Source organism: Oncorhynchus clarkii, chromosome 3 (genome assembly GCF_045791955.1).
Source record: "Oncorhynchus clarkii lewisi isolate Uvic-CL-2024 chromosome 3, UVic_Ocla_1.0, whole genome shotgun sequence".
NCBI lineage: Eukaryota > Metazoa > Chordata > Actinopteri > Salmoniformes > Salmonidae > Oncorhynchus > Oncorhynchus clarkii.
In genome coordinates this window covers 30,039,578-30,061,409 of record NC_092149.1, presented here as the reverse complement: position 1 = coordinate 30,061,409, position 21,832 = coordinate 30,039,578, and the positions used below count along the sequence as shown (strand labels likewise).

General features: G+C 45.2%; 1 protein-coding gene across 2 annotated transcripts in view; it reads left to right on the top strand.

Moving 5' to 3' along the window:
• Positions 1-21,832, top strand: part of LOC139392777 (DNA-binding protein SATB1-like) — a 43,414-nt gene that overhangs the window by 15,294 nt on the left and 6,288 nt on the right. The window contains exons 7-11 of one of the 2 annotated variants that reach the window (XM_071141037.1): positions 2,473-2,550; positions 4,714-5,207; positions 6,976-7,188; positions 9,111-9,182; positions 9,614-9,844. In XM_071141037.1, the coding sequence (XP_070997138.1) occupies positions 2,473-2,550; positions 4,714-5,207; positions 6,976-7,188; positions 9,111-9,182; positions 9,614-9,844 (1,088 nt within the window). Of the gene's footprint in view, positions 1-2,472; positions 2,551-4,713; positions 5,208-6,975; positions 7,204-9,110; positions 9,183-9,613; positions 9,845-21,832 lie in introns of both variants that reach the window. The other variant, XM_071141029.1, reaches the window with a different exon arrangement.

Below are 21,832 nucleotides of genomic sequence, written 5' to 3'. Positions count from 1 at the left end.
GTTCCCCCCCCCTCTTCCTGGTACATTAAACACATTTTAATCACATCATCTAATGATGGCTCTTCTCAGATATTTCCCTGTACACTGCTCAGGTGCACAATGTTTTCACCGTTTTTCCTGAATCCCTTCAGAGTAATCTATTATTGCTTATCAGATGTAGTTTAGTATTCAGTAATGGCTGTCAAATCACAGACTAAATTGAGGTCCGCGACCTTTGTTTATGAATACTGTTTCAGTTACCTACACATGACATAGGGATGATTTTCCTGGCTATCATCTGGTTTGAAGTCAATCTGTTTTTCCTTGTCAAAGTAGAACAAGGCTGGCTTTGTATTTTAGATAACTCAGTTAGTCCTCCTTGTCCCTGTTTGGAAATTAGGTCACATAATTCAGATACTGTCTATTTTATGTGTTTTGGTCATGAAATACTATACCAGTCATATTAATAGAGTTTAATATACAGTCATTTAGAGTATTGGTTTCAACCTACTGTGTAGAAATCCACCTTCCTATACAAGCTAGTGCTCATGTTGATTACATTCAAGATCAGTGGTGGTCGGTGTTGTTTAAGATTAAGGAGGACGATTAATTTTTTATGAGCATGGCCTTATTTCTATTACAGCATATTAGACAACTGCCATTCATATTCCATTCACCCAGCTCAATGTAACATCGATAGGTTTAGGCTACTAGTAATCAAGATGAATGACAGTGACACATTCAATACCTTCTTGCACACTGTTGCTTGCATCTAGCTGATCTAGGGTGTTATCATTAGTCCAAACAGTTCCAAACAAGAGTTTCTATTGGACAAATTCAGGTAGATTTGTTGCCGTTTTGTTCCATTTGCTTCCGTTTAAGAAACGTTTTTTCAACAGAATCGGCGGAATGAATATACCCCTGATTATCCGCACACACAGTTCACTTTCATAGCAGCCACATACAAACAGCATCATCACTTTGCTTGTTGTATAATTCCTTCTCGAATATACGCACTCCCCTCCTCTCACCTTTTCCATTCGCTTGTGGACTTCAGTGCACAACACATCAGCTGTCTGTGACCAGGCGAAAAAAACCTTTCCAAGCCAAACCTTCATACCAGAACCGTTAACTGCTACACACAGCCTACATTGTTGTCACCATATTAGCTAACGTCATAGTCAACATAGCTACTAGAATTAACACATTAGTAAACCTGCTACAATCACGCAGTACAGTGTACAGCAAGCAGTTTAGCAGTTACACTGGCTGACCTCTCTGTTTGAGCCAGGTGTTTGAGTAGGCTAAATTAGTTAACTGCATTAGCTAGCTAAGTAAGTTAAAGTGAAAGTGAAAAAATACAACAAAATATAGCTAGCTATCTCTCTCTGCTGCTTCTCTTACATTTTTGAAGAAATTAATTTGTTCAAATTGTTTAAACTGTTGTCTTTCTCTCGCTTTGAGTAAACTACTCACCACATTTCATGCACTGCAGTGCTAGCTAGCTGTAGCTTATGCTTTCAGTACTAGATCCTTTGATTTCTGATCCTATGATTGGGTGGACAACATGTCAGTTAATGCTGCAAGAGCTCTGATAGGTACATCCTCTGGAAGTCGTCATAACTACTGTGTAAGTCTATGGAAGGGGGTGAGAACCATGAGCCTCCTAAGTTTCGTATTTAAGTCAATGTACCCAGAGGAGGGTGGAAGCATGCTGTCCTCCAGCTACACCATGGTGCTACCCTACAGAGTGCTGTTGAGGCTACTGTAGACATTCATTACAAAACAGTGTATTTTAATCAGGTATTTGGTGATGTGAATATATTAAGTATAGTTTTATCTAAAAAGGAGAACTTTTTAAATGTTTCACTAATTTAATGTTTATGAAATTCACTGAGTAGGGTGATCCTCCCCTTCCTCCTCTGAGGAATCGCCGCTGGTCAAGATATAAGACCAGAATGTTTTCATGGTTTTGCCTGTGGACACTGTTCTGATCATGGACATGTAACACCACTGGCCCCCTACCCATCCTCTTGTGTACATACACACATTTTACGTAGCATTCTTTATGGTTTATGGAAGAGTACATAAAGAATGTAGGATCTCAAGTAGCAGTCCTGTGTGTATTTAGAATGTGATATTTATGTGTACATGGGATATGAGGTGAAGCATAGTGGGTATCAACTCTGTGGCATCCCTTATGTCCACATTAACCCTTTCTTCCCCTGGTCATGTATCATGTAGATGGTAGGGGGTGTTAACCCATTCTTTCTCTCTCTTCACCTGTGCACTGTGTGTCTTGTCCTCTGTGTGTGTGTGTGTGTGTGTGTGTGTGTGTGTGTGTGTGTGTGTGTGTGTGTGTGTGTGTGTGTGTGTGTGTGTGTGTGTGTGTGTGTGTGTGTGTGTGTGTGTGTGTGTGTGTGGGTGTGTGTGTGAGTGTGTGTGTGTGTGTGTTTGTGTGTGTTTGCCCATCTTGCCCATACATCTGTGCAGGCATGCGCCAACCCTCGCAGCTGGAGGGCTACCTGGGGACGTGTGTCCTCCACGACAGCCCGCGTGCCAACACACTAGGTACGTCACGAGGCTAAACACATACCGTCTGTGGGCACACACACTACACGGTGTCCCTACCCAGTCCCTGCAAAAGCTGGCACCCCACAGGTGACTGTTTGTCGCCCACAGCAACACTCTCAACCTTAATATTCATGTAAGGATGCCTACTATGCGTGCCCGTTGAGTGGCAGCGATGGCATAGAGGGCACTGTTAAAAGGGAGTGTGTTAGTCTCTCCTTTGCGCTTCAGTGCCACTGTAGTTTCATAAACATACACTTAGTCTACCACCATGGGCAGTGTAGTTATATTGCCTTACATCGAGACACTGTCTGTAATTGAAAATGCGTCTGGTTAAACACATTGAAGGGCCCTGGTCGACAGTCTCTGCTGTCAGAGTCTGCTTCTATGGGACCCAGCAAAGTGGTCTCTACTCTGTTGAAGTGCGAGAGCAGTCCCCCTATCCAGCAGGAGACAAGAGTTCCATGGGGTTTTGGACACCCCCCACCCTCTCGCTCTCTCTCTCTCGCCCCCCCCCGCTCCCTCTCTCCCCCATCTCTCTCTCTATTCTCCATCTCTCTCTCCCTCTCTCTTTCTCTCTCTCTCCCCCTCCCTCCCTCTCTCAACCCACATCCCATTCCCATTGTGTGTTTAATCTGGGGCTCTTTTGTAGCAGGATTCCACACAAGGCCTTTTCTCCAGGGCCGGCCGTGCTTTTCTGACACCCTTTTTTTTTTTTTTTTTTTTTCATTTCATGGAAATGTTGTGTTTGTGTGCGTTCAGTATGTGTGTGTGTGTATTTGTGAGCATGACCCCCAGCAATGTGTGTGAGCACAGAGTAGAGAGACAAGAGCGAATCATCACAGCCAGGGAATGCCGAGGATTATGGGAGAGATGTAATTATTACCACGTTTTTTTTCCTTTCTTAATAATTTGTTTCGACAAATACTGAAAAGAACGGTCTTGGCCAGTTTTTGTGTTTCCTGACAGTTAAGAAAATATGCTGCTATATTTGTGATTATTATGTGGATTGTTGGAGCTCTTCCAGGCACTCAATCTTTTATATACCTCTGAAATATTGAGTTTGTGGAAAATGTTCTCCTCCTAACACCAATTGGTGCCTCTCAGAAATATGATTTATTTGATTCAATATGATTTTTTGGTCCCATGTTGGCAGTTGCACACATCCAGGTGTAAATGGTACTATATGGATTATTTAAGAGATACTATTTTAAGTTCAGTGAATGTAAATGATTAAATCTGTATGAATTCTTTAGATAGAAAACCTCAGCAGATTCTAGCAGATCCAGTTTGACGAAACCTCACATTCACTCATAGTCACTTTGATATCCCCTTAGATTTTTTAAAATGATTATTTTCATCCACAGACTTGTAATTTAGACAGAGCTCAAAATACTCACAAGCTGCCATTATGGACTTAAATATTCCCAAAATGAGAGAGACACCATAAATAGTACATTCATTTTTCCTTAGGCCTGAACAGGCTGCCATATTGAAGAGGTCATGTCTAGGATGCTCCTTATACTGTAGAGCTCTCTCTCTCTCTCTCTCTCTCTCTCTCTCTCTCTCTCTCTCTCTCTCTCTCTCTCTCTCATCTCCCTGGGGTTATATTTAGGCCGTCCCAAAAAATGTCATATTGGCTAGCTTCCGTACCTTGTTTTATAATTAGGGACATAAAGAGCGATTCAGGGATTATCTGTCTCCCAGTATGTGCAGACATACACACACACACACACGAACATACGTACACACACACACACACTTGTTTTTATTGCTCACATGATTGGGCCATGGACGTTCTAAACTAATTTCGGGAGCTGCCAAGGCTCTGGGGGCTGCCTGCAGGTCGCACACTGAGGCCCTTTATCTGGGGCCTGAATCTAGGCTGGGGATTTTTAGACAGGCAAGTGTCTGAACAGTTATGTCTTATCACAGGGACACAGGTTTGTTCAGAGGCTGTAAAGTTTTGTTGCTTAGAGATTTAGCCTGATGCACTGTTTTCAATTTCAAAGTCTGTTTTACTCATCTGAGTGGGTTGGACAGTGTGCATTGGTATATTCTTTCTGGACATTTTCTGCTGTACTCTTCAGCCAGTATTCAAAGTGTTTAAATTAACCCTCTCTCTCCTCTCCCCCTGCCTCCCCTCTCTTTCCCCTCCTCCAGCAGACATGGATGGCCTGTCCGATCACTCTCCTCCGGGCCCCAACCACAACCACAACCATCTGACCTTCTCCCAACAGCCCATCCCGGGCAACACGGCCGAGCAGCCCCCCTCCTCCCCGGTTCCACCCCTGCCCCCTCCGTCCCATGGTGGGGGCCAGACCCCCGGCCGCCCGGCTCAGCTCCCCCCTGGCCTGCACCACCCGGGCCTGGTGTCCACCCCCATTAGCCCCCAGCTGGTGAACCAGCAGCTGGTCATGGCCCAGATTCTCAACCAGCAGTATGCCGTCAACCGGCTCCTGGCACAGCAGTCGCTGTCGCAGCAGTATCTCAACCACCCGCCGGTCAACCGAAATACCCTGACCAAGCCCCTGGAGCCCCAGGTAGCCAGCAACACTGAGGTGTCCATGGAGATATACCAGTGGGTGAGGGATGAGCTGAAGAGGGCCGGCATCTCCCAAGCCGTGTTCGCCCGCGTGGCTTTCAACAGGACCCAGGTGAGGAGGGGCAGAATTTAACACTGACTCTGGCATAAATCACACATTGATGCCAATAGGAGATTTAGGGAAAGATTGCAACATCTCAGGATAGTATTATGTGCTACCAGGACTGAAAATTAGAAACTACACAACTCTTGTCTTTCCCCAAAGCACTCTGACAAAGCGCTCTGACACATCTGTCACAAGGACAGAATTGTTTTGAGTTGTAATGCCTCAAAGTCAAACTCTGCATTCTTGTCGAAGGCCATCATAAAAACAGTTCATCTTATAACCACTTACAACAACCTAGCACCACAACAACAACAATTTAAAAGCTACCGTACACCTGGCAAGCCGCAACGTCAGAGCATCAGGCGCGGTCACGGCTTGCTCTCCCTCCGCTAAGACATGTGATTTCACTTCACAGGCAGGCAGCACAGCAGGTCCCTGACAGAGATAATGTCTTAAGATGTTCTGCATATTTTGGGGGAGGTGGCAGCAAACCTCATTACTCCTCCGCCACTTTGAAGTTGTGTGCGAAACCTCTTGATAAGAATCTATTAGAATCAGTGCATACCGACGCTCTCTCCACAAAAACAGTTAAGTGGATAGCAAGCAGACAGTGGCGTTTTTGTGCAAATTGGCAAGCCTCTCTCCTTTCAGCCTTATCTCTCCGGTATGAAGAGTTAGTAATGTGCCTTTTGAGAGCCTCCTCTTGTATTACTTACTGTGCGTTATATTTTTTCTCTTCCTGTTTCTGCCGTTCGTGTTAATAACGTGTGTGATGGTGTCTACGCAGAGCGGGGCGGACCCACGGAGCTCGCCTGTCCTTTTTTGTAGAAGCGGCCGATCGACTGGGGAGATTAATGGAAAGGGTTGATGGCCGGGCGCAATAAACATACAAGCCTGCACATACACAATTGCACACACATGCGCACACACACACACACACACACACACACGCACACATATTCTCGCACAATCTTCAGAATACCTGTGACATGCACTCAATGTCAGTATGAAAGCTTGTCTCCCCATTCAGAGTTGATACCTCTATCTAGTTATACATACTTGGCGCCGTCATAAAGCAAATTTATTCCATTGTTCTGTAGTGTTTCACTAAGTCACAAGCACAATGTGTTTTCTTAAACTACCATACCATTAGTTAAACAGCGGAGCCACTAGTTCCAGCTCCGGTAGTTGGTGTAATTATCAACAGAACTGACGTCAAGTTGTTTATTACAAAATCATTTTGTTTATTTCCAAATCACACACCTATTGAAGAAGAGAAGCTGAAAATGGATCACTCAGTGTGTGTCCAACGGCGGATGAAAAGCCTCGATCACACAGTCCTGATAATACAGTGATTCCCGTAATGACAGGATTCATAGCTATTGAAAAGGAACAGCGGATACACTGATTGCTACACTGATGCTCACTGAGTCGATGTGCTGTAATAGTTACATTATCCTCTGGGTCTGGGAGAGTTTACTAGTAGAAATAGAATGTTCACAACGGACATGAAGTTCCTGTAGTGATGTCAATGTATGAGTCTTCTCAGGGCTTACAAATAGGGCATCTCTCTCTCTCCCTCTCCCTCTCCCTCTCTCTCTCTCTCTCTCTCTCTCTCTCTCTCTCTCTCTCTCTCTCTCTCTCTCTCTCTCTCTCTCTCTCTCTCTCTCTCTCTCTCTCTCTCTCTCTCACTCTCTCCCTCTCCCTCTCCCTCTCTCTCTCTCTCCCTCTCTCGCTCTCTCTCTCTCTCTCGCTCTCCCACTCTTCCTCCCAGGGCCTGTTGTCTGAGATCCTGCGTAAAGAGGAGGATCCTAAGACGGCCAGCCAGTCTCTGCTGGTTAACCTGCGGGCCATGCAGAACTTCCTGCAGCTGCCCGAGGCCGAGCGAGACCGTATTTACCAGGACGAGAGGGAAAGGAGCCTGACGGCTGCCTCGGCCATGGGACCTGCGCCACTCATCAGCACCCCGCCCACCCGGCCAGTGCAGGTATGGAACGAACAGGCAAGCATGCACACAGACAGAGCAGCGTGGACACATACACACGAACAAACGCATTTATTTTGACCTTAAGTTGTACAGCAAGTGCCACTACCCACCCCACTCTTAAAATAGGAAGCAACTCAATGACGACAAGTTCTGTGGATTAGTGAATCTCCCCCAGTCTTGTCAGTCAGTCACTTCCTCATTCAACTGTCTGACCACCAGCTCTCCACTGTCTCTCCCACAATCAAAGTCCTTTATTGGACAGGTATGTGGCAACTTTTCCACTTAAGCACATTTTGAGTGCGGTCGAGTGTGTCTGGGGCGGAGAGAGCCAGACAAAGACCTCCTCTGTTCAGCCTCAGACTAAAGACTGCCTTTTATTTGGGAGAGTGAGAATGTCCCTGTGCCACCCATTGGCCAAACAGGGAGGCCCTTTTTACTGCATGGCCAGATCGCAGTGGCCGTCCTTTCAAAACTGGAAGGAAAGGGAAGAATCAGACTCTGAACCAGTGGTTTTAAACTTGGAAAAGGACACTTTGCAGTTCACAGGTCTTCCTCAACAGTCAGTTGGCTGTGAAAGCTGGACATGGAAAAAGGGAGAGAGAGCCGATAGAGGGAGAGAGACAGACACAGAGAGGGAGACAGAGTGAGAGAGAAAGCGAGAGAGAGATGTCCCTCGCACAACGACACATTGACCAGACTCGACCATGTTTCTGCTATCAGACATACCTCTGTTCAGGCCCTAATTCTGTTTACTTCAGTGTCGTCCATTTCAAACATGTGGATCAGGAGGTGCACACACCTTTCTGGATTGAATAATTGTGTTAGTCAAATTCCAGGGATTTCAGTTTGTATTCTAAAGGCATCATTTTATGGGGCAGTACAGGACACACAGACCTTGTAGTTTTGTTATAACCGGTTGATTCTAGATAGGTCACATCTAAACTTCCACCATTTACTATACCGTTTTTTACTTCTTGCTGAACATGAAACATCACGGTATTATATGATCATCAGCCGTAATATGCGTTTTTCTATTCTTCCCTTCACATATGACTGAGTCCTATCATGGTAGGACTAGCCCTGGCCTGGACATATGCCAGACTCCCACTGACAGCTCCTAGAGAGTATTAAGTAATGCATTGGGAGATTTAGCCACATAAATCAGTCAGGGTGGCAATTGAACAGAGACAGGGAGGCTTTTATAGGCCTCCTAAAAAATGATGTGGAGGTATGTTTCTCATGTGTGCCCATGGGTGGCTCCAGTGCCCTCACCAGTCTCTGCATGTCCAAGGCTTAGCAATTAGAGCTACTAAGGAAAATGTTGGTAGTCAGTACACACACTGACACCCCTCGCCTACTGAGTCATAAATGGTTAAAAATATGCCCAGGAATCTTAAGACATTCCAGTTTACCACACATTTTGGGTCCATTATCTTTTCATAACCTCCAAAATGGCTGTTAAATGTCTAGACATATGCGTTAAACATTTATTTTAGATTTTTACTGATTGTTTTGGGCAAGTTTGTAAACTGATAAGATTAATACTGAGTAATGAAATGATTGCCTACACGTAACAAAAATATTTAAAAAAATACAGTATTCACACACGTTTTAAAAGGATTTCCTCTCGACTTTGCATATGAATGACAACAAGCCACGGAATGATGTTGATTCAATTCCATGTGTCTCTCTGCAATCTGATTTCTGATCAGTTTAGCTTCATCAATGAGACTGCAGTGTACTAACGTTGTCATTGCACATGTAATATACTACCTTTGTGTTGATACAGCCTAACAATTTGTTGTTGTGTGTGTGTGTTTGTGTGTGTGTGTGTGCGTGCGTGTGTGTGTGTGTGTGTGTGTGTGGTTAAATCCCTTTTCTGAGGGTGGAACTAAACAAACATGTCTCTGTTGCCCTAGCAGCCCAGGAGAGAAGACTGTAACAACGTCAGACCTGAGGACTGGAACCCCAGAATCCCTGTGGGCATCTCTCCTGTAAGAAAACACAACAATGAACCATCTCTTTGTGACACTTTCACCCTTACTGTACTGTATCAATAACATTGTTATTCATGGTTATCGTAATAATGTATGTTGTGGCATTTTATGTAAATAGTAGCATGATTTGTTCGTATCACTTTTAGAAATTAGAATTTTACCATGAAGTATTTAGTTATAAATGTAATAGCTTATTAATAAGTAATTCAATTAATAAAAACACATTTATTAATAGTTCATCAATTGTTTATTAATGCTTGTTCATAAACGTTATTATAAAGTGTTACCAATATGTTTTCTTATATATTCTTATATATGTTAAGTGAAGTTAATTAGAGAAATTATGAAATGTATGAAATAATTGAATGTGAACTTGTCTCCCATGTTTTAAACATAGTTCTCTTTCCCTCCTTTATCTACCTGGACAGATCCCCGAATCCAGAAAACCTGGCAGCATCACCTTGTTTTCCAACCCTTTTGCTGACACTCCTTACCCTGGCCAGGTGAAGGCCTCTCCGCTCCCCAGCGAGTGGAACGGCAAGACGGAGAGCTGCATCCTCAACATCAACTCCTCCATCTATGACGAGATCCAGCAGGAGATGAAGAGGGCCAAGGTTTCCCAGGCTCTGTTTGCCAAGGTGGCCGCCTCCAAGAGTCAGGTACCATGTAACGACCATGACTCTGGTTGCCATTTTTGTACACACAACATACAATTCTAGGCCAGAAACCAATAAGAGCACTATTTTGGTACAGACACACAGACCTGCAGAACAACACCACACACAATAAGTATTATTTTCCACTGTGCCACGAAGTAGAAGAGGGTTAACTGAGAAACTGGTATCATTTCTGTGAGAAATTGGCACTCAACATTTAAACAAAATATAGAACAAAAGAATGTCTCAGGCGATATTATTGAGAACGTATGTTATTAAACTATTAGTTACAGTTCTGTGGATGTTCCAGCTTCAAATATAATGCACACATCAATATTTACAGAGCTAATATTTTCATTTCATGCCTGGACTTGTCGTGGAGACATTTTGGCTCCTTCCCAGTGTGGTTGATGAAACATTAGAAAACAAAATAATAAAACACGATATAAAACCAGATCTGGAGACATTCACCAGTTAGGGGGTTCAAAAACTGAAGCGCCACATTGTGCAACTCTCCTCTCTTCTCCGACTGGTGATTTATCGCCATAATGACATATGTCTCCTTTATTGTGGGTTTAGCGAACAGCAGACAGTGTTTCAACACAAAACAAACCTGTTTATATTAGCTGTGCTCTGAATGACTCTCAGCTAAAGCGGAGCCTGTTATCTCGCCCAGGGAACAACCCACTCGTTGAATACCGGCTTGTGTGAGCAAAATTACCATCAGTTGAACTCTTATTAAAACTAATTAAAGAAATGCGGAGCAAGCCGTTATTATTAAAGGTTTGATATATCGGTGGAGTTGAAAACGTTTCCACAATTGTTACTTGATGAAGAAAAAGAAAATAGATTAAACAGGGGCCAAATTATCTGGAAATATCTGTGGAGGTTGTTTTTTTTCCGCTGATTGCGATGATTATAGGGCCAGATACCTTTGTTTTAGTAAATTGCAGTTTGATGCACAAACCATTGTTTTTGTTCAGGAGTTCAAATACTTTTTGGAAGAGAGGAGAGAAGAGGGGGAGAAAAAATATCTTTTCTCAGATTATCATTTGTGAGTGAACAGGTTTCCACTGTATTTCCCCTCTCCCCTCTCTCTCTCTCTCTCTCTCTCTCTCTCTCTCTCTCTCTCTCTCTCTCTCTCTCTCTCCTCTCCTAAGTTTCTCTCTCGTCTCCCTGCTTCACCATTCATGGCGATGGAGGCGGAGGGTGTGAATGTGAATTGAGCAGCAGATAAGAAGTGTGCTAATTATGCCTGTGAAAGGGGGCCTGGGAGAGCACTTATCTCTGGCTCCATCTCGTAATGGGCGCTCCCCGGGCAGCTGGTGCCCCTCCCGGCCCAGGCCCACACCACCACCGGGGGCAGTGGTGGCTCCACTCCGCACCAGGCCCAGACTCAGAACCCAGAGACCCAGGCCCAGGCTCTGCACTTTAGCCCAGTGGGGGTTGCTGGTGCTGGGGTTGGAGGGTGAGGGAGTGAGGAGCTGGTGGTGGTGGATGGTGGTGGGGGGTGGTGGTGAAGGAAGGGTCCATCCATTGGGGTGCAGACTGGCAGGAGAAACGGGGGTTTGGGGGCGGGGGAGGCTCAGTCTCGATACGGAGGCTGGCACATGTGTGTCTGATTGGTGTGCCATGCCTCCTCTTCCCACAGCCACCCCGGCACAGTGCAGGAATTCTCGGTGGTCGCACGCTCGCATGTATGCAGCCCACCACCCTGAAAGAGCTGGCGAATGTTGGGGGGTTGGAGGACAGGAGAGCTTGGCTCAGGCAGCTATTGTGTGTGTCTGTGTGTGTTTGTCTAGTCTAGTCCTGCCACTGTGAAAGATAGATAGAGCGAGGAGAGGAGGGGAAAGGAGGAGCGGGGAGAAGAGGGGAGGAGATCTGAGAAGGGGAGCAGGGGGCTGTGGAATGGGAGAGGGTGGGAGCAGTGGTGATCCCCTGAGTGGGAGAGCTCTAAGCAGGAGTTTAGAGATTGGCTTACACTCCAGTGTGTGAGATTGGCTTACACTGTGTGTGTGTGTGTGTGTGTATGTGTGTGTGTGTGTGTGTGTGTGTGTGTGTGTGTGTGTGTGTGTGTGTGTGTGTGTGTGTGTGTGTGTGTGTGTGTGTGTGTGTGTGTGTGTGTGTGTGTGTGTGTGTGTGTGGTGTGCATGGGTGTGCTGTGTGGGGGATGGGGTTTGGAACACAGCCATCCCGTCCCCTCTCAGGGCTCGTAACCACAGCAGACCTCTCTTTCTGCCAGTCTTTAACTGGTAGGTCTCTCTCTCATATTCACAGTAGCATTTCAATGACCTTTTTAACCTCAACATTTTGGGTGCAGTGAGTAAGTACAATTGAAAATCTCCATTCCGCTGCTGGTTGGCATCAAGTTCAGTCATGCAGCCTACAGGATATATTGAGACTGCAGCCTATTTTGATTCATTTGTACGGCTATACATTACATTAAGATAGAGTCCAGTAACCCTTCATATTTCATTTGTATCAAATTTCATTCTTATCAAATTCAAAGTAGAGCCAACATTCAGCTGTGGGAGATGTGCTGTATACTAGTTTGAGCAGGTTGTTAGAGGGTAACTATAGTATTGAGGTAGCCTTTGTTAATGATGTAGCCTATTGGTTTGAAGCCAGCCACAGGAGACAATGCCGCCAGAATCCTCAGCTAGCATTAGGAGACACCCCTTTAGTTATAGCGTTCGGAGAGATGGATGCTAGATTTTGATGAGAGCCCTTGTCACTGCTAACAAAGCTGCACCGGTAGAGGTGGTGGCTAGGTAGCTATCTGTTTTAGCTAGTGAAATGGAGGCTATCCGTATTGGCTAGGCTAACAGAGAGGGTGTTTAGCTAGCTGTATGTTGTTGGCTGCTAAAGGAGCGGAAGCTAGCGATGGGTGGCTAGCGGTGGGAGGCTAGCCGTGGGGAGCCACTGACATGGCTTTGGTGTCTAAACTGCCTGACACACATCCTGAGAGGGAGCTGTGATTGTCTGTATCAGAGTCCCTGCTGTCACACAACAAGCGATCCGGGAGCTCCTGCGCCACAGGGCTAGCTCTCATACCCCCCAACACACACACAGAGTGACCAGTGGAATACAAAAAAGAAACGCCACCACCAAGTGCCTATCTCTCTCTCCCTCTCTGTCACTCGTTCTCTCTCTCTCCCCTGGAAGAGGCTACGCTAATTAGCCAGGCTCTAATGAGACAGAATGGCACTGATCTGGTCCGCCGCTGAGCCACCGGGGGGGGGGGTTGGTGCAGGGGGGGCTGGTGTGTGCCATCTGTCACCCTGCGCCCGCCTGGCACGGAGCTCTCCGGGGTGGAGGGGGGGGAGGACACTGGCTGCCTAGCTGGTCTGGAATGGAAAGGTGGAGAGTGGGAGAGAGAGAGAGGGGAGGAGGAGGGTGGTGGAATTACTGGACCTGCCCCCCCTGCCTATAATTTCTGAAATGATTCATATCCTGGGTTAGTGGAATCTGTGTTGTTGTTTTTGACTGGGACAGCTTGAACGCTGTACATCCATCCCACTCATATGGCCCAACCACCTCCTTAATACTCATGCATGGACCCCTCCCATCCTACCAAACCTGTCAATCAATTCTCACCAGAAATGTTGGGTTCCTCTCTCTGCTGAGTCTAAAGGGCAGATGTTACGGGAGATGATATTTGGAACGTAGACTCACTGCTTTGACAGAATTGAATAATATCTGATCTTCTGAAGCAGGAAGCGCCTAGGGAGAAACTGGGCTTGACCACCTACACCATGAGTCATGAACCTAAAGATAAAAAATGTGAATGGTTTATAACTTGAGTCTTTTTCCTTCATGGATAATATGACTGTGGTGTTGTTATAGGGCTGATCCAGAGTGAAGTTATAAATCACCTCCCAAAGTTTCACTTCTGTTTCTGTGGTGTAACGGCCAACAGAATATCTCCATTGTTTGTTTACAGACTCCGGATTTTCTCCCTGCGAAACTGAGGCAGATTAGAAATGAGAGAGCATCACCAAAAGGGAAATAAAGGCCATGACTGTTTATTAATTGATTTATTTATTTATCCGGTTGCTTGGTTATTAGGTTGCCAGGGAAACGGTGGCAGATCTTCTATATTATTAAAGAGACAATTTCTTGAACCGGAGACCCAGATGTCTGAATAATTAATTTAGTGTATGAATTATGTTGCAAAAGGCAGTTCCTCCTCTTCCCTCTGAAATTAGCATTTTTGTAATTGTTTAATGGACAGAGCAATCCCCGCCAGCATCTAACCCACTGCCTCTCATTTCATCAACCACCTCTAACCCCCCCCCACCCCCCACTGAGCATGCACATACCTCACTACTGTACTACTCAACTGTCTGGTTCTCTCTCTCTCTCTCTCTCTCATTCTCTCTCTCTCTCTCTCTCTCTCTCTCTCTCTCTCTCTCTCTCTCTCATTCACACACTCTCTCTCTCTCCCTCTCTCTCTCTCTCTCTCATTCACCCCCCCCTCTCTCTCTCTCTCTCTCTCATTCACACACTCTCTCTCTCTCTCTCTCTCTCTCTCTCTCTCTCTCTCTCTCTCTCTCATTCACACACTCTCTCTCTCTCCCTCTCTCTCTCTCTCTCTCATTCACCCCCCCCTCTCTCTCTCTCTCTCTCTCATTCACCCCCCCCCCCCCCTCTCTCTCTCTCTCATTCACACACCCTCTCTCTCTCTCTCCTCCTCTCTGCCCTTTTGCCCAACTCCATCACACCTACTGTACCTACCTCTATCCCCACATTCCACTCCCCGACATTTGCCCCCTGCTGTCCGAAGTCTGAGGTAGCTCTCACCCTCCACGCCCCCGTTGCTTCTCCTTCCCAGGCTGGGCTAACAGTGTGGGGAGAGCCTCGCTCCAGCTCCAGCCCTTTCCCACTATCTCCTCTGACAGACCACACAGGGCTTGTTCTGAGGCCCATTCTGGCTAATCTGATCAGGCAGGCAAATACGCCGGGAAAAGCGCTTTAATGATCCCCCTAATTACCTCAAGTCAATACCAACTGTATTATTAGACTCGGGGAAAATATTCCATTAGGGTGCCCCCTGTGGGAGTCCCCCCCGTGCACACCGATGTCACGCGCCGCGCGCCCCCACGCTTGTAATTAATTTTATTTACACACGCAGGAATGCACAAGGTCGCACCTGCAGCCCGGAGCCGCCCGACTCGGCCCGCCTAATCAGATCTGTCATAATTACCATTCTGTATGCTTCTGACACACGCCGGGAAATATTTCAATTTAACTACAGCCACAAGCTCCGGCAGATGCAGTATGGGGATGTGTGTGTGTGTGTGTGTGTGTGTGTGTGTGCGTGTGTGTGTGTGTGTGTGTGTGTGTGAGAGAGAGAGAGAAAGAGAGGGGAATTGCATGGGGAGACATTAGGACCTATTCGAGTGCTTGTGTACTCCCGCTTTCTATTTTTCTCTCTCGCTCTCTCTCTCTCTCTCTCTCTCTCTCTCTCTCTCTCGCTCTCTCTCTCTCCTTCTACTTGTTTCTCTTCAGACCCTGTCTCTCTCCTCTCTCTTACTACGCACATGATGCCACAAAGTAGACTTCTCACACTGTATAGCTATGACTTTCCACATCAGTTCTCATTTCATACAGAGGGTTAAGACATCCCTCACATCTCATACATATCATTCATTGAGACCCTATTTTGAGATTTGACCAATTACAGATACGGCTTTAGCTGACATACACAATTTGCAGGTTTTCTGCTATTTTAATCCATAATTCACTAAGATCAGCCATGATTTATCAGCTTAATTATGCTCTGATATTAGCAATTAAACTCCAGCTTTGAATTAAATATCAATCAAGTGCTTATAATTGATGGAATAACACTCCACGTAGGTGATCGGTGTGTTCCTTGTTCAGGTGCTGCTTAGCTCTGAAACTTTCTTCTTCTCTCTTCCTCTTTTGTGAGTTGGTGGTCCTTTGTGCATTCATTCACTCTCTTACTTGTTCTCCTGTTTCTGTAGCTGCCTCAATACTGTGGTAGACTCCATAGAAGATGTAAACTGAGGGATACTATAATGTTGAAGAGATGTTACTGGACTCTCTCTGTTATTTAATAGTTCTCAATAGGAATAGCTTGATATATTTTTTCCACAGTCAACTGAACATGCCTCCTAATGTTTGACAAAGAGACCCGGCATACAACATAGTGTTTGGTTTGTCATTTTGTAGCCTGGCAGAGCAGAGCACAGATATGTCAAGTTCTGTATTTGAGGATTTTGACATTTTTATTCGCCTGCTCTGGTCGTTCTGTCCTAGTTCTAAGTTTTCCCGTTTTAGGAATTCATACTGTGACATTCTGTGACGATGAACCGATTGCCATTGTTCTGAGAGTAAATGCTGAGAAAGAGAACGTTTCCTGCACAATCATGCTTTCACTCCGCAGCATATGTGCAATGGAGATTTTCGAGTCTGCTATTGTTGACAACTGGCGCATTGTGATGCGAGAGGGCATGACCTTTCACTCGGTAAACGCTGATATCACATGTTTCCCAGCTGGTGTCTTTGACATCATATACCTTAGTCTGAAATGTGTCGGTCAAGACTTCCCATGTTGCAATTTGAAAATGAATGCAGGGAAACAGGTTGCCTTGTTTGTTTCAGATTGAGCAGATGTGGGTATGTATGCATACTCTACTCTTGACCGATTCGAATAAATTCCACTTTGACAAAACATTAATGCATGTTTTTATGTAGCTACAGGTTAAACTCTGTATAAATGTCCAAAGTAAGGCATTTAAATAACAGATTACATTGTATTCTGTTGAGCAATATGTTTCCTACTTAGGATTCACAATTTGACTGGATTGTTTTGTGTACAAATCCTTCAACACAAATCATCACTTTTAATTTGTTGTTTCTAAAGAGTGTTAATTGATAGATTTGTTCTACAGTACAAATGCTCGTGGACAGTCAGGCCCCAGTCCAATGAGTTCTATTGCAGGGAGTCAGATGGTTGAGTAATGAACAGTCAAGAGTATTACCGTGTATTTCCATGTGCAGACCAATCCCCTGCAGGATCAGTGAGTAAAGCCCAGGACCTGGTGTAAATAATGCAGTGGAGCACATAGACATCTGCCTGAGCTCTTTCACAGTTCACTCTACTTGTGTTACCAATTACTTCAGGTGAATCTTGAAAACAATCACAAAACATAATAGCTGTATACTTACATTGAGGAGTTTTCCACAACAGTCACGGCTTTCATCAATAAGTGCATACAGTGCCTTCGGGAAAGTATTCAGGTCCCTTGGATGTTTTCCACATTTTATTACGTTACAGCCTTATGTGCTTAGGGTCATTATCCTGTAGGAAGGTGAACCTTCGCCCCAGTCTGAGGTCTTCAGCGGTCTGGAGCAGATTTTTATCAAGGATCTCTCTGTACTTTGCTCCGTTCATCTTTGCCTCAATCCTGACTAGTTTCCCAGTTCCTGCCGCTGAAAAACATCCCCACAGCATGATGATGCCACCACCATGTTTCACTGTTGGGATGGTGCCAGGTTTCCTCCAGACGTGAAGCTTGGCATTCAGGCCAAATAGTTCAATTTTGGTTTGATCAGACCAGAGAATCTTGTTTCTCGTGGTCTGAGAGTCTTTTAGGTGCCTTTTGGAAAACTCCAAACGGGCTGTCATGTGCCTTTTACTGAGGAGTGGCTTCTGTCTGGCCACTCTACCATAAAAGCCTGATTGGTGGCGTGGTGCAGAGATGGTTGTCCTTCTGGAATGTTCTCCCAGCTTCACAGAGGAAATCTAGAGCTCTGTCAGAGTAACCATCAGGTCCTTGGTCACCTCCTTGACCTAGGCCCTTCTCCCCCGACTGCTCAGTTTGGCCGGGTGGACAGCTCTAGGAAGCCCAGGGTGTCTTGGGGACCTTCAATGCTGCAGACATTTTTTTGTTACCCTTCTCCAGATCTGTGCCTCGACACAATCCTATCTCAGAGCTCTATGGACAATTTCTTCAATCTCACGGCTTGGTTTTTGCTCTGACATGCACTGTCAACTGTGGGACCTTATATAGACACGTGTGTGCCTTTCCAAAGACAATCCAATTAATTGAATTTACACAGGTGGACTCCAATCAAGTTGTAGAAACATGTCAAGGATGATCAATGGAAACAGGATGCACCTGAGCTCAATTTGGAGTCTCATAGCAAATGATCTGAATACTTATGTAAATAAGGTATTTTTGGTTTGAAAAAATTATACATTTGCAAAAATGTTTAAAAACATGTTTTTGCTTTGTCATTACGGGGTATTGTGTGTAGATTGCTGAGGATTTGTTTTAAATGTAATCCATTTTAGAATAAGGCTGTAATGTAACAAAATGTGGAAAAAGTCAAGGGGTCTGAAAACTTTCCGAAGGTACTGTAGACAATGTCATCCCCACAGTTACTATAAGAACATATCCAAAGCAAAAACCAGGCATTACCTACTGGGCGAGAGCTACCGCTTACAAGAAACGGGACACGGACATGGGCGCTACGACCTCCGATGAGACATCAAACATGCAAAAGGACAATATAGGAGGAAGATGGAATCCTATTACACCGGCTCTGATGCTCGTTGTGTGTGGCAGGACTTGCAGACGATAATGGACTGCAAAAGGAAACGCAGCCGTGAGTTGCCCAGCGATGCAGAACTCCCAAACAAGCTAAATGCCTTTTATGCTCGCTTCGAGGAATATAACACTGTGCCTTGCGTGAAAGTTGCTGTTTTTCCGGATGACTGTGCGATCTCGCTCTCCGTGGCCGATGTGAGAAAAACGTTTAAACAGGTTAACAATCACAAGGCCGCCGGGCCAGACAGAATACCAGGGCGCATGCGCAGACCAGCTGGCAAGTGTCTTCTCTGACATTTTTTATCTCTCCTTGTCCCAGTCTGTAATCCCAACATGTTTCAAACTGACCACCATTGTCCCTTTTCCCAAGAGCTCTAAGGTAACCTGCCTAAATGACGATTGTTCTGTCGCACTCACATCTGTAGTTATGAAGTGCTTTGAAAGGCTAGTCATAACACACATCAACACCATTATCCCAGACACCCTACACCCACTCCAATTCACATATCGCCCCAAAAGGTCCACAGAGGATGCAATCTCAATTGTACTTCACACTGCCCTCTCCCACCTGGACAAGAGGGGAAATAACTATGTGAGAATTCTGTTCATAGACTACAGCTCAGCGTTCATCACCATAGTCCCCTCCAAGCTCATCACCAAGCTTGGGATCCAGGGTATGAACCCCTCCCTCTGCAACTGGATCCTGGACTGCCTGATGGGCCGGCCCCCAGGTGACGAGGGTAGGCAACAACACATCTGCCACGCTGACCCTCAATACGGGGGATCCTCAGGTGTACGTGCTTAGTCCCCTCCTGTACTCCCTGTTCACCCATGACTGCATGGCCACGCACGACTCCAACACCATCATCAAGTTTTCTGACAATACGACGGTGGAAGGCCTGATCACCGTCTGGCTGCATCACCGCCTGGTATGGCAAATGCACCGCCCTTGACCGCTATGCCCTATAGAGGGTGGTGCGTACAGCCCAGTTCATCACTGGGTCCGAGCTCCCTGCAATCCATGACCTCTATATCAGGCAGTGTCAGAGGAAGGCCCGAAAAACTGCCAAAGACTCCAGCCACCCAAGCCATAGACCGCCCGGCAACCAGGCTCTGAGACAGCATCTATCCCCAAGCCAAAGACTGCTAAATAGTCAATGAATGATACCTGAACTATCTGCACTGACCCTACGCACACTCACTAGACGATATATACACCCTAAATTGACACTCCCACACAAAAACCACACACATTCACGTACACTACATACGTACACACACACACACACACACACAACAAATACACGCATTCCGACACAACACAAACACACATACATACACATTACACACACACACACACTTTTATATTCATCATATGGTGCTGCTACTCTGTTCTTTATTTTAGTCTTATTATTATCTATCCTGATGCCTAGTCACTTTACCCTGCCTTCATGTACATATCTACCTCAAATACCTTCAAATTATCTATCCTGATGTCTAGTCACTTTACCCCGCCTTCATGTACATATCTACCTCAAATACCTTCAAATTATCTATCCTGATGTCTAGTCACTTTACCCTGCCTTCATGTACATATCTACCTCAAATACCTTAAAATTATCTATCCTGATGTCTAGCCACTTTACCCTGCCTTCATGTACATATCTACCTCAAATACCTTAAAATTATCTATCCTGATGTCTAGTCACTTTACCCTGCCTTCATGTACATATTTCCCTCAAATACCTTAAAATTATCTATCCTGATGTCTAGTCACTTTACCCTGCCTTCATGTACATATCTACCTCAAATACCTTAATATTATCTATCCTGATGTCTAGTCACTTTACCCCGCCTTCATGTACATATCTACCTCAAATACCTTAATATTATCTATCCTGATGTCTAGTCACTTTACCCTGCCTTCATGTACATATCTACCTCAAATACCTCATACCTCTGCACAATGATCTGGTACTGCTACTTCCTGTATATAGCTCCACAGTGATCTGGTACTGCTACTTCCTGTATATAGCTCCACAGTGATCTGGTACTGCTACTTCCTGTATATAGTTCCACATTGATCTGGTACTGTTACTTCCTGTATATAGCTCAACAGTGATCTGGTACTGCTACTTCCTGTATATAGCTCCACAGTGATATGGTACTGCTACTTCCTGTATATAGCTTCATTCTTGTGTATTTTATTCCTTGTGTTACTATTTTATTTTATTATTATTTTTAAACTCGACGCATGTGACAAATACTATTTGATTTGATTTGACTTATTTGTACTACTTACTGTACTTATTTGCTTAAAAATCTTTACTCATTGTTTTATTATGGAATGAGTGAGATGGGTAGAAGGCATCCCAACTCTAGTCAGCACTGGGAATGCATGCTAAGAGTGTAGGATTTTTCAGGATGGCCACATGGTAGCTAGACCTCCAATTCTCCCGGGGAAGAATAGTTGAGTTCAATTAAGGGCCTCGACCCCATTTCCTCCTCGTTCCCACCCCTCTCTTCTCTCCACGCCAAAGACTATTTGAATAGGCGCTCGAACCTGCCTTATTTGCATATTCAGATTTCCTTACACACACAAAACATTGGGTCTGTTTTCCACAGTCAATTTTTGCTTATTGTTGTGGGAGATTCACATATTCCCGAGCATCAAGCAGGTCGGCATTTCCCGTCAACAGATGGGCATGGCGCCGTATTTACAACCCAGTGCACGTAACTGTGTGGGGTGAACTCGCTCTAAGGTGCACGCTCTTGCAGAGGAGAAACAGGTTTGAACATACTGTGTTATCAGCTGCATTTATCTGCATAGCATTGTCTGCTAGTGGAGCTGGGCCCTATGCCAGGTTCAAGGAGGGAAAGACAATAATGCTTTGTATCTCCTACTTTTTATTTCTCTCTCCCTCTCGGACACAGAGATGTGAGTCTGGCTCTCTGCAGCTTTCTGCAGCTCTCAATCCCTCCTCTGACAAGTTCCACAAGTCCAGCCACAACAATGGATTGCAATCTTTTTCTCCCAACTGTCACAGGTTTTTTTTTGTTTCCCCCTCCCGTAAAATATGTTTTGCTTCTACAAGGTCAAATGTGCTTTTGTTTCAGAGTAGACAATGATTGTATAAAGCACCATATTCAATTTGATTGTGTTATAATCCCCCCCCCCCGTAACAAAAAGAGAATCAGAGTTGGTCGACATCTGCCGGCTTATTTTTCAGTGGTGGACTGATGGGGCTGATAATGACCAAATGAGATTAGAGATAGGTGTTGGCCCTGCCGTGTGACTGTGGAGGCAGGCCTCTCTATCTCTCTATCTCTGTCTTTTCCATACAGGGTTTCACAGCAGGGTGTTATTTATTGATGCAGTAGTGTGCGTCCATGTTGTGGAGGGGGAAGG